The following is a 13,264-nucleotide window of genomic DNA, read 5'->3' as shown; positions in this document are numbered from 1 at the left end:
TAGATGTTGGACGTCAAAAAATAAAGATCGTTATCATCAATTTGATCGTTCTGCCTTAGGATTTTACTCCCTGATAAAAAAATGTACTAGTAAATAACTTACAGAGAAAGAGTTTGCAAATCATAGTTTGCCATTAGTTTAATTATCATATCAATATTTGACTTTAATCTAGTTTTAGTGTTTAAGATGTAAACATTTTTTAACAGGACGGGGAAAATAAAAAAAACTAAATTATAAAACTACAAAATAAAAAAATCAAGACAAAGTATTTTCTAACATATTAGAACAATGATTGATATACAAACTGGTAAACAAATGAATACGTAGAATTTTAAATATATATCACTTAAAAATGATACTGTTTTAAATAATAGTAAGTTTTTCCATATGTATGATTGATAACAAGAGTTAAAAGTGTTTCTATATATATCCTTTTCTCTACAGTATGAGGTCATTAATAGACCTACAAATCTTAAATTTCAATCTCAAAAATTTCTCCTTTATTAAGATCAAAGCAAATTCTTTTGAGAGATAAGTTAGTCTTTCATACTGATGTCACTGAAAAGTAGACCTAATTTCATAATCAAATGTCCATCGCTAAAAATGTGGATCCGTTTTCAACTTATAATTTTTTCCTTATGTCGGCAGTAGTTTGCATGGGTTTGAGAAAAATGTAGAGGCTATATATCAAAGTTATTGGATATAAGTTTTATAAACATGTATTCTTACATTCAAATTAAATGTTTAAATTGATTAAAAGGTTGGATAAAAACATACTATTCTCTAAAAACGATAGTCATCACTGAGTTGCTCTAGACAACAGACCGATCTTCGTTTGATGACTTCATAAATATATTAAACTGTTGCGAATCCACAAAATAGATTTGATTTCCGTCTAAGATCTCCGGTCAAATTAATGAATAGTATTTTATATTTCTATTGTACTCATCATTGTGAGGGATTAAATCCACCTCCTGATTTTAGGTCAGATTTATAGTTTAGGAAAGGATTAGGGAAGGATAATCGTGGGCTGAATCCCGTAAGAACTTGTAGAATGAATGATGATTTGTATTGATAATGTGATAAAAGAATGGTTACAAAAGATGTTTCTCTTGATGATTACAAAGATAACAAAATGCTTTAGAGTTGATACGAATAATCACGAAAATGAATAAGGGTTGAATAGATCTCCTTTCTTGATTTGCTTTCTCTTTAAATAGCCTCAGGTCCCGCTTGATCGTAGCCAACTGGTTCCCGAGATCTTTTCCGTTTATTGAGGAATCCGCACCAGCTTCCCTTTGACCGGGCCCTGCGCTCCTTCTGTTATGATGTGAGCTTTCTCTTCACCGTGACCTCTTTGGTTAAAGTCCTTAGTTCTCAGCCTCCGGCTCTAGCTTAGCTCCTCTCAAAGATTGAATTTGTGATGGACCTGTCGTGGCCCGTTATTGTCTTTTGTTATTCTTTATTCAGCTATCGGGCCATATTCGGGTCCAACAGTTGCCCCTAGCTCTCAAGATTAGGTTTTGTTATTCTCGGGAGCTAGACCTAGCCCCCCAACCTAGATCTTATGGTTGAGATAATGATTACGGGCTATCTCAACCATATATAATTTCGCTCGATCGGACGGCTGTAATTCTTCTTTAATTAAATCGATGACTCAGATTAAAGAGAGTTTGAAATGTGGTTTCCGATTTTCGAGACGTGATGGGATATAAAGCTGAGAGAATTAACTGCTTGTCTCTCCACTTCCTCCACGCCTCTCGACGGTTTCCAAGGTAATTCTCCTCTTTCCTTTATTTTACTGCGCTTTGTTATATTTTTTTATCCGTTTCTTGATCGAACTAGTTCTTCATTCTTAACTCTCTCTGAGATTTCGTCTTAGTCCGATTCCTCTCTTTTGCTTCCTATTTTCCTTTCCTTTTACTATCATGAGTCAAAAAGAAGGTTCCGGCGAGGTTCAAATCTCAGCCTCCGGTGCCCGCATTATGAAGGTCAAGCGGGAAGCCGGTGAAAAGATGACAGAAGCCAAGAAGAAGAAGGTTAAAGACTCGATCGAAGCGAGAGTCAAGAGGATGAAGAAGAAAGGTGGCAAGAGCGCCTCCTCTGGACCTCACTTCCCTTTGCTCTTGAAGAGTCAAGACGTCGTCAATCTTGCTGTTCAAGCCCACGGCAAGAGTGACCTAGCTAGAGCTTGCACCGAAGATGAAACCCCCGAAACCGTTCCGGAGGGTTAGTTTTGCATTCATGAGAAATATATCTCTAAGTGTCATCTTAGATTCCCTCTCCCCATTCTCTTGCTAGATCTCCTAGATCATTACCAGCTGGCCCTTTCTCAACTCTGTCCATCGGTTATCCGAGTGATAAACGGGTTCATCACTAGGGCCAAGGAGGAAGGAGTTATCGTGGGGTTGACTGAGCTAATGAGTCTCTTCTCTATAAAGGAGAGTACTTCCAAGGATGGCGGAAGCGGTACCTACTACCTCCCCTATCGTCCAGGGCTAGGCATCTTCAAGTTCACGGCCAGTGATGATGACTGGCGGAAGAAGTACTTTTATGTCAAGATTGACCCCTCGACGGTTCCTGTAGGCCGAGACCTCAGGACCTCTTGGTCTGACATTTCTCGTTAGGATTTTAGGGATATGTTTGCATGTCTTTTTTTTGCTTATCGTGATGTGCTAATTGTCTTTTGACTCCTTTTTGCAGAAGTTGAGGACCCTATGAAGTTGTCCAGTAAACTCCCCAGAGCTCTTTACAGGAAGCTGCAGCACAGCCCTAACACTTGGGGAGCTTATACCACTTCGAGAGTTGGGTCAGCTAGGTTTCCTGAACGATACAAGGCGTCCTTCCCTGATTCAGTGATGGTTGCCGGTTTAGAAGGTAACCTTCCATTATTGATTTCTGTTTTTTTTTTCTTTTTACTGTTTGAATTTGTCTTATGAGATTGACAATTCTCTTTATGATTCAGTCTCTGAAGGTGATTCGGTATTCGAAGTTTCGTCCGGAGCAAGTACTTCTGAGAAGACTCAGTCACAAAAGATGCCTATTCAGCCCTCCTTCCGTTCCAGGGGTAGATCGACCAAGGCTGCTAGCTCCTCTAGAGGAAGCGACAAGAACCAAAGAGGATCCTTCCTTGACTCTGTGAAGGAAGCCCTTGACGAGGGAGGCTCTGCTCCTGCTAAAGGTGTTGGTTCTTCAGAGCCCAAAGTTCAGGAAGTTGGTCTTCCCTCCGAGGTTCCAATGACGGAAACTGATCCTCAGATGGCGAGGGATCCCTCAGAGCTTGAGCCTCCGAGGAGCAAGAGGTCTCGGACATAACAAGTTGACAGACCCTCGAGGTCTTCCTCCTCCTCTTCTAGGGGGGAACCGTTGGCTGGAACTTTGCTCATTCGAAGCCTGGGTCAGTCTTGGACGACTCATGGGGTTTAGCTACGTTAATGAGGCATATGAAGAGAACTGGATGTGCTCTCCCCTCCATCGCTAACCTCTCCAACAAAGAGGAGTATGTTGACACTTCCCATCACATGGGTCAGGTATGAATTTTATTTCATCCTATTAGCTTAGTTCTTTTTGGGTGATATTCACTAAATCGTTGTTTTTGTAGCTGGCTGGGGCTATCAACAGGACCCAATTGAAGTTCGAGGATGCTGCGCACAATGCCCCCAGTGCTGAGGAATTAGCTCAGGTCACTGATCTAGTCAAGGCTACCAAGGCTGAGCTCAACCAGACTCGGGCTCTGATCTCGGAACTCCAAGCTGAGGTTAAGAGACTTGGCTCCAAATGTGATGCTCAGCAAGGGACGATCGAGAGCCAGTTGATTGACCTCCAGGTGAAAAATCGGAAGATTGGGGATTTAGATGTCGCTCGGAAGATAGCCGAGTACCAAGTCAAAGAGCTGATTGCTTCATCCCAGAGCAGCCAGAAGAACAAAGAAGCTGAAGTCAGGCTGGCCGTCTGGAGAGGAAAGAGGGAGGTAGTTGATGCTTACAACAAAGTTCTGGTTGTTGTTAAGGAGAAGTTCTCCAAGAAGAAGGATGAAGTCGATCTCCTGGTTCATGCTCAAGAGATTCAAGCCAACACTGAGCTCTTGAAAGACATGCTGGATGGCAAGATTAAAAGTGCTGAGGATGAGTACACTCGTTTGGTGGCTATGATGCCAGAAGCTGTTGCTGCATACGAGAAGGCTCAGGTCTCGGACTTTTCGATCAGCAAGCTCCCTCTTCCTCAACTCTCTGAGAGTTCAGGTACTTTTGAGGTTAATATGTTTAATCTCTCTTTTTCTGGAGAGTTCAGTTTTAATTTGGGATTGGTGGGTTCTTACTCAGCCTCAGTCGAAGCCGCCCCTGGAGATGGCGACAAGGAGATGGAGGAAGAGATTCCTGAGGAGGGTGATCTGGTTGGCAAGGGAGCTGAGAAGAGCTCGGATGACAAGGAGGTTTAAGAGATGAGGCTCTTTCATGTGTTTCTAGGATTTCCGCCCAATGGGCTTTCGTTTCTTTTATTTCTAAGACTTATATTGCCTGAGGAGGCTTTTAAACCTTTGTTTCTGTTAAGGTCTTTTAAACCTTTGTCGGCCTGAGGAGGCCTTTAAACCTTTTATCTATCAAGACTTAGTTTTCAGTTTCGTTTTAAGTTTTTCGATTTGACTTAGTCATTTTTGGATGAACTCGAATTTGGTTAAGAGTTTCGATAGAGAATGTGCTTTGGTTACTAATTAAGAAGTTTAGTGAATCCTCCGAATTAGATCCCTGATTTCGTGATAAGTCTTGGAGACTTGGATCGTTTTTGGCCTCTTAAGAGGGGTTCCTGAAGTATCGAGGTTAGCTTAAGGTTTTTAGGAGCCTGAGTTTAACTCGGGTACCTTAGGTGGGGGTTCTTGGGAACCTGAATTTGTTTACGGGATTTTAAGATCCATTGGAACTTGCTTAGGATTTTAAGACCTTTCGAAATTTGATAAGGATTTTAAGACCTTTGTATTTTGTTGAGGATTTCGAGATTCTAGGTTTAGGTCCGAGGTGACCTGACCTTGTTCGAAGGATTTTAAGACCTTGATGATTTCTAAGGGTTTTAAGACCTTAGGTTGAGGTCAATGGAGACCTGACTTTGTTTGAAGGATTTTAAGACCTTTAGTTGGTTTATCAAATTTGATTTTGTTTGAAGGATTTCAAGACCTTCAAGATTATTAAGGATTTTAAGACCTTAGGTTCAGGTTCATGGAGACCTGAGCTGATCCGAAGGGTTTTGGGACCCTAGGTCCGTGTTTGTAGGGACCTGTGTTGTTAAAGAATTGAGACATCAAGGATAATTGCTTTATTGATAATTGGATACTTGGTATCATAATGGTCATACAATTGTTGTATTATAATGGTTATACACTTGCTGCTTGAGCTATGTGATTTTAATCAGACATATGCCCCCTTGGTTGTGGTGAACAAAGTGTTGAAATGAGGTTGAGGCTGCACTCATAACGGAGTTGCCTACGTACCCAGTCAAGGGATCAAGCCTAACGTAGTTCAGGAATTTTAGGTACCTAATGATAGTATCTCTTAAGATTCGTGGCGTTGCACGATCTGTTTTCAAGTACCCCGGTTTGCACCTTTCGGAACTTGTAAACGCCAGGTCGTACCACATGGATGATCTAATAGGGACCTTCCCAGTTGGTTCCTAACTTTCCAGCATCTGGTTCCTTGGTTCCTTCGAAAACTTTCCTAAGTACTAGGTCACCTACAACGAACTGTCGGAGCCTTACTTTGGAGTTGTACTAGCGCGCCATTGCTTGCTGATATTTTTGAATGCGAATCAGGGCTCGGTCCCATCTTTCCTCGATTAGATCGAGGCTGTCCGTTAGGAGCTGATCATTAGCTGCGGGGTCGGATGTACAGAGTTCCCGGCGGAGGCTACCAGCAATGGTTTCAGCTGGGACGACAGCTTCCATCCCGTAGGCTAAGGAGAAAGGGGTTTCTTCTGTAGCCTTTCGTGGGGTGGTTCTACATGCCCAAAGTACCTCAGGTAGCTTTTCTGACCAGAGTTCCTTCTGGGTTCCGAGGTGTTTCTTGAGGTTTGCTAATACTGATTTATTAGCAGCCTCCGCCTGGCCGTTTCCTTGAGGTCGTCGAGGTGTTGAGAAGGTCAGGTAAATATTCCATTTGTCACAAAATATTTTGAAGTCGTGGGATATGAACTGTCCTTCATTGTCGGTTACGATTTCGTATGGGACGCCGTGTCTACACACGATTTCTCTCCACACGAATCGTTCGACCTCGACTTTGGTTACCTGTTGGAAAGCTTCAGCCTCTATCCATTTCATGAAGTAATCTGTTAGGACTAAGAGGAAGCGTAACTTCTTCTTTCCGCTTCCTGACGCTACTAGTGGTCCTACAATGTCCATGGACCACCTCATAAATGGGGAAGGGGCGGATATGTTGGACAGCTTTTCTGCAGGTTGGTGTATAATCGGTGCATGCCTCTGGCACTTGTCGCATGAAGAGGAGTAGACCTCGCAGTCTGCAATAATGGTAGGCCAGAAATAGCCCTGTCTTTTGATTCTGATGGCCAGAGCTCTTCCTCCAGAGTGGTTCCGGCAAGAGCCGTCGTGCATTTCCTTCATGAGTCTCATAGCAACGAGGCCATAGACACATTTTAGGTAAGGTCCGGAAACGCTTCGTTTGTAGAGGACAGACTCGATTATGCAGTATCTCGCGCTTAATGCTTTGAGCTTCTGAGCCTCCCATTTATTGGGTGGAATCTTCCCTTCCAGGATGTATTGCGTGATTGGAATTCTCCAATCCTCTCTCCCTACAACTTTGCTATGAAGAAACGAGGGAGGTTCCTGTTCGGGACCTGGTGTCGTGGTGTCCCCGGAGGTATTCGTAGGATTAGGCTCTAGGGAGTCTAAATTCCGAGGAATACCTCCAATTTCTTCATTATTCTCTGGGTCTGGACGGTGCCCCTAGATGAATTTTGGAGGGCTGAACGGCTTCTGGTTTTAACTCTGCAGACGAGTGGGTCTGAGCTGGTGCCCCTGGAGGTATTCATGAGATTAAGCTCCACGGAGTCTGAATTTCAGGGAATACCTTCCGTGTTTTGGATTGTGCTCCCGGAGGTATGCTTTTTAGAGTTACGTATTTTGGCTTTTGGGAACCAGAATGTTGTAAAAACTTGGGTAGCTACCGTTTCAGGGCAGGTACCTTCGGGTTGATCTTTTAGCTTGCTGTCTATCTCAGCTTTAGTAGCTATGTCGATGCTTGGTTTTTCGATTTCTTCTACGGGTATGATCCGTTTTACGAGGGGGTTCGATGTGGAGGCAAAAGCAGCCAACGCATCTGTTGAGGAGTTCTCTCCTCGTGGGATCCTTGTTAGCTCGAATTTGTCGAACTGCCTAGTGAGGTTCTGGACGACTTCGAGGTATGCCCCCATTCTTTCGTCCCTCGTTTCATATTCCCCGTGAAACTGGCTAGCTACTAGCTGTGAACCACTATAAGCGTTTAGCTCTCGAATTCCGAGGCTTAGGGCGAGTTTCAACCCTGCGATTAGTGCTTCATATTCAGCTTCGTTGTTTGAGGCGCTAAATCCGAGCCTATATGACTGCTCAATGGTTTCTCCTGCTGAAGAAGTCAGCCTTAGACCGACACCAGAGCCCTATTTTGATGAGGCTCCGTCGACATACAGGCTCCACTTTGGAGATTCCATTTCGTAATCTAATTGCTCGGATGTTAGCTCAATGACAAAGTCGGCAAGGACCTGAGCCTTCGCTGCTGCTCGAGGTCTATACTCAATATCGTATTCACTGAGCTCTATGGCCCATTTAGCCAATCGCCCTGACTGGCTAGGGCTGTGCAATATCATTCGTAATGGTTGTGAGGTCATTACGACGATTGAATGCGATGGGAAGTAAGGTCGTAACTTTCTGGCAGCTGTTACGACTACTAGCGCTAATTTTTCCATCGCTGGGTACCTTGTTTCGGCATCTATTAAACTCTTGCTGGTGTAATAGACGGGCCTTTGCTTGTTTTGTTCTTCTCGTACTAGGACACCGCTAACTGCAGCAGTTGATACGGCGAGGTACAGGTATAGTGGCTCTCCTACTACAGGTTTGGATAGGATCGGAGGCTCAGATAGGTAAGCTTTCAATTGTTTGAAGGCTTCCTCACATTTCTCGTCCCATAAGAACTTCTTATTATTTCTTAGAAGTTTGTAGAATGGGAGGCACTTATCGGTGGACTTGGATATGAATCGGTTTAATGCTGCGATTCGTCCGGTCAATCTTTGTACCTCTCTGGTTGTCTTAGGTGACGGCATTTCTAGGAAGGTTGCTATCTGCTGCGGGTTGGCTTCAATGCCTCTTTCGGTTACGAGATAGCCTAGGAACTCGCCTGAGGGTACCCCGAAGGTACATTTAGTGGGATTGAGCTTCATATCATATTTATTAAGGATATCGAAGCATTCCCTTAAGTGGGAGATATGGTCTTCTCCAGCTGAGGATTTGACTAGCATATCGTCAATATAGACCTCCAGGGTTTTTCCAAGTTGCCCAGCAAACATCTTATTTACTAGCCTCTGATAGGTAGCTCCTGCGTTCTTTAATCCGAATGGCATAACCTTGTAACAATAGGTTCCTTGTTCGGTTATGAATGCAGTTTTCTCCTAGTCCTCATGATCCATCATGATTTGGTTGTATCTTGAGAAGGCATCCATGAAGGATAGGAGTCGATGGCCAGCTGTTGCTTCAACCAAACGGTCGATGTGAGGTAATGGGAAGCTGTCTTTAGGACAAGCCTTGTTTAGGTCGGTGAAGTCTACACAGATTCTCCATTTCCCGTTTTTCTTTTTTACAACTACCGGGTTGGCTAACCAGTCAGGATAGTGTACCTCGCGAATAGACCCAGCTTTCGTAAGTCGGTCAACTTCGTCGTTAACAGCTTGAGCTTTTTCGAGGCCTAGCTTGCGACGCTTTTGTTTGATCGGTTTGAAAGTGGGATCTACTTTTAGTTTATGGGTGGTGACGTTCGGATCTATGCCTTTCATGTCATTGGTGGACCATGCAAAGGTTTTGACATTGCTTTTCAAGAAGTCAATGAGCTCCTTTTTTGTCTCAAGAGGTAGCCCAGATCCGATGCTCACCTGTCTTTCAGGATTTGAGTCGTCAATGCAAACTTTTTCGTTGAGGTTCTTGGGAGGAACTCGAATATTTTGTTGCATTTCGCGACCCTCCTGGATCTGTAATTGCTATTGGGGGGACTTTTGAGGATTTTGAATCCTCCCAAGTAGCAGATCCTGGATATCTTCTGGCTACCGTGTACGGTAGTTATCCCTCAGGTGTCGGGAATTTCACACATTGATGATAAGTCGAGGCTACTGCCTTCATCTTGTGAATCCAGGGTCTTTCCAAAATCGCATGGAACGGGGAAGGTCTGTCGATGACTACTAAGTTGGTCATTTTCATTATTCCGCCAGCTATGATTGGGAGCTTGATAGTCCCCAATGAGGTAGCTGTTTCTCCGGAGAAGCCTACGAGATTAGCTTTTTGGCCAATAATTTCGTAGTCGTCTATTTCCATCCCTTTTAGGGTGTTGTAGAAGATAAGGTCAACAGAGCTTCCTGTGTCTATCATGAGTTTAGGGACCTCGTATCCTGCGATGTTCAGGGTGACAATCAACGCATCATCGTGAGGTCTGTCAAGGTTTGAGGTCTCGCTTTCCCAGAAAGAAATCTTAGTATTGGACTCGGGTTTGGGAGGCTTAGGTCCAGTGTTAGACACAGCCTTCCGTACGTGATTCTTAATGGAGTTGACGGAGTCTTGACATATATCTGATCCTCCAAGGATACAGTCCACCCTCGAGTCGGGGCTCGATTGAGGGGACGGTTTGCTCAAGAGAGCTTCGACTTGTAAACTTTTTCCTTGGGGAAATTTTCCAAGAATCAACTCGACTCTTTTCTTGGGAGCTGGAGGTGGCGAATCGGTCTCCTTCTCAGGTGACCTCTCGCGCTTTGGAGAGGTGTCTCTGGGACCTCTTTTCTGATAAGGTGGTGGATTTTTAAGGTCCACTCCCTTTTTTTCTCCGGCTGCGAATTTAGCTGCTAGTTGTCGTTGGAGGTCCTAACATTCCTCAGTTGAGTGCCCTTCTCGATCATGATAAGAGCAATGTTTGTTTTTATCAAAGCCTTTTGACCAGGGAGTTTTGTTTGCTGCGGAGACAGGTTTCTCTTCTTTGTCTTTCTCGATTGCGTAGGAATGTTCTCCATGAGTTTGGTTGTTTCGGGGGTTCCCCCTTTTATGAGGTCCCTTTGCCTCAGAGGATTCACCTTTCGAGTGATTCTGAGGCTTCTTGTGGAGTTTATCCAGTGCAGCTGTCTCTTCCTCCAAAGTAATGTATTTGGTGGCTTTATGAAGAGCATCATCAATAGTTGGAGGAGTATTGAGTGTTAGCTCCGACCAGAACTTCGATTTGTAAAACAGACCTCTCCTAAGAGCCTCGATGGCGACTAGGTCGTTCGGATTCGAGAGCTTAGTTCTTACTGCCCTGAATTTCTCGATGTAGACTCGTAGTGAGTCCTCCATTCCTTGTCTGACCTTCCAAAGGTCGGCCTCAGAGGCTTGCTTCAGGATATGGGTCGAGTACTGCTTCATGAAGGCACTAGTTAACTGATCGAAACTATCTATCGAGGCTGGTTCGAGACCAGAGAACCACTCAAGGGCTGTTCCGACCAAGTTTTCGGTGAATGTCCTGCAGTAACCTGCTTCGCATTCTTCCTGTGTAAAATGGGTTTTCACGATAGCCAATCGGAAAGCTCTCAAATAGGCATTTGGGTCAGAGGTCCCATCATACTCGGGAATTCTGATTTTTCGGGTATCTCTTATGTAGGAGCTGGCTATTCTGTCAGTGAATGGAGTTCCACGGGTTTCTTCGATCAAGCTATCGATTTCGGGAGCTGAGCTCATAGCTTTATGGACTTGAGCTCCCAATTTTTGGAGAGCTGCTAGAGTTCGTTCCATATATCTACGGATAGCTTCAGGTCCTTCTAAGGGAAGGACATTTGGGTCGTTATTAGGTACCCGACGGGCAGGTTCCTGACGGAATCGTGTGGGCTCATCCTCCCATGCAGTTGGTGGGCTAAGTCGCTCACCAGCTCTTGGGTTATCAGAGTCTATCCGTTGATACCCGTCCCCATTCGGGGTTGAGCCTCTGGTTTGATAAACCGGAGCTGATGTTCTGCCTCCAGATGGGAAGGATACTTCTGCTCCGAACCTAAAATCAGGCGGCGGAAGAGGTAAGCGAGTGCTCCGATCAGCGACCTGACTGGGTGTGGAACTGGTTGTTGCTACGTTGCTTCCCATGGCACTGGTGATAGGCGGGTTAAACACGGGTGCTGTCCCAGTATGAGGTGTCTGGAAAGCAGATCCCCGTCCTTCGGGAGCAGTGCTATCAGGGGAAAAGTCTAAACGTCCTCGGGGGAATGAGGGATCGGTCAATCGATCTTGGAAGGTGACCCCCGGAGCTTGACATTACGGTGGTTGGGTTGTTGTGTAGAGATCTAGTTATGTCCTCGAATCGTTGCTGACGAGCAGCTAGCTGATGCATCGTACGCTCACTTTCCCGAGCTTTGTCTACTAATTGCATCATCATCTGACGAATCTCAGAGAGCTGAGCCTCCGTTTGATTCGGAGTGGCTTGCTGCTGAGGATTCTCGGTGACTGGAAGCCCAGGGGTGGTTCCACTTGATGATCTCGGGATAATAGCTCCGGTTGCAGTCTGGCTCGTTCGAGCGCCAGCCGAAGGCTGTTGCCCAGATCGGTGGTCGCCACGTTGAGGCTCCGTGATTACGAGACTAGAGCCTCCATCGTTCGGTGAGCCATTGCTCTGAATCGGGAGGTTAAGGTCAGACGGATTTGTTGTCTGATCAGTAGGATTCATCCTCAAGTTAGGGTAAGGGATTCGATTGTTTCTTCCCCACAGACGGCGCCAATTGTGAGGGATTAAACTCACCACCTGATTTTAGGTCAGATTTATAGTTTAGGAAAGGATTAAGGAAAAATAATCGTGGGCTGAATCCCGTAAGAACTTGTAGAATGAATGATGATTTGTATTGATAATGTGATAAAAGAATGGTTACAAAAGATGTTTCTCTTGATGATTACAAAGATAACAAAATGCTTTAGAGTTGATACGAATAATTGCGAAAATGAATAACGATTGAATAGATCTCCTTTCTTGATTTGCTTTCTCTTTAAATAGCCTCAGGTCCCGCTTGATCGTAGCCAACTGGTTCCCGAGATCTTCTCCGTTTATTGAAGAATCCGCACCAGCTTCCCTTTGACCGGGCCCTGCGCTCCTTCTGTTATGATGTGAGCTTTCTCTTCACCGTGACCTCTTTGGTTAAAGTCCTTAGTTCTCAGCCTCCGGCTCTAACTTAGCTCTTTTCAAATATTGAATTCGTGATGGGCCTATCGTGGCCCGTTATCGTCTTTTGTTATTTTTTATTCAGCTATCGAGCCATATTCGGGTCCAACAATCATGTTGTTTGGAATTAGAAAACATAGAAGGTGAAGTGGTCAATTTAGCCCCATCATCCGAGGTCTCTATCTATAAAGTAACGAGGAAGTTGGTATCATCGACGTGTCTTGCTCGTTACTAAATTCGAGCTTATTAAACCCAATCAAACTTCAAAAATACTAAATTCGAACTTATTTTTAATTAAAGTTTTTTAAATATACAACTAATTCGTATTAATTAGGAAAATATCTAAAAAATATATCAATAAGGAATAAAAAGAGTCTAGCGTTGACAAAAAAATGTATAGCAAATCCTTCTTTCAAAAATAGAAAGAAAATATTATTCATCAGAACAAATATGAAAATAGTTTATTTTATTATTTATTTAGCTATAGTTACATGGTATGATTAATTAGTTTAATTTATATTTAAATTAAATTTATCATGCTATTTTTATTTTTATTTTTACATCAAATTAACAGATTGAAAATCATTTATTCTGCATCTTATGTATAAATTTATATTTTAACTAAGATTTTACATAAATTAAATAAATTGATATTAAAATAATTATAAAACCTAAATTTTTAAAAATCAAAAATCAAAATATAAATTAAAATTTTAACAACTAAGCATAAACTTTAAATGTAATAAAATGATAATTACTCAATTAAATATATAAAGAATATATTAAATTAATAAACTTATACAATATTATATTTGGTGTAGAATTAGGTGTTGTAGTTGGAGATGAAAAATAGAAGTAAATACCAAAAA

At 43.2% G+C, this 13,264-nt stretch overlaps 1 protein-coding gene across 1 annotated transcript; it reads left to right on the top strand.

Moving 5' to 3' along the window:
- Window positions 1-1,445: 1,445 nt before the first annotated feature.
- LOC130499729 (uncharacterized) lies at window positions 1,446-3,524 on the top strand. The gene is made up of 2 exons (XM_056994084.1): window positions 1,446-2,877; window positions 2,966-3,524. Exons 1-2 carry the CDS (start codon window positions 2,718-2,720, stop codon window positions 3,313-3,315), a joined length of 510 nt encoding a protein of 169 aa, XP_056850064.1. The 5' UTR covers window positions 1,446-2,717; the 3' UTR covers window positions 3,316-3,524.
- Window positions 3,525-13,264: the final 9,740 nt, after the last annotated feature.

Source organism: Raphanus sativus, chromosome 9 (genome assembly GCF_000801105.2).
Source record: "Raphanus sativus cultivar WK10039 chromosome 9, ASM80110v3, whole genome shotgun sequence".
Lineage (NCBI taxonomy): Eukaryota > Viridiplantae > Streptophyta > Magnoliopsida > Brassicales > Brassicaceae > Raphanus > Raphanus sativus.
Note: the sequence above shows the minus strand (reverse complement) of the source record. Positions and strands in the feature narration are given on the sequence as shown.

Bases quoted from the DNA above. Each gene is read 5' to 3' on its own strand.
- LOC130499729 (XM_056994084.1), top strand. From the start codon at position 2,718: ATGAAGTTGTCCAGTAAACTCCCCAGAGCTCTTTACAGGAAGCTGCAG. The intron at 2,878-2,965 runs GTAACCTTCCAT...TTTATGATTCAG, and splicing joins GATGGTTGCCGGTTTAGAAG to TCTCTGAAGGTGATTCGGTA.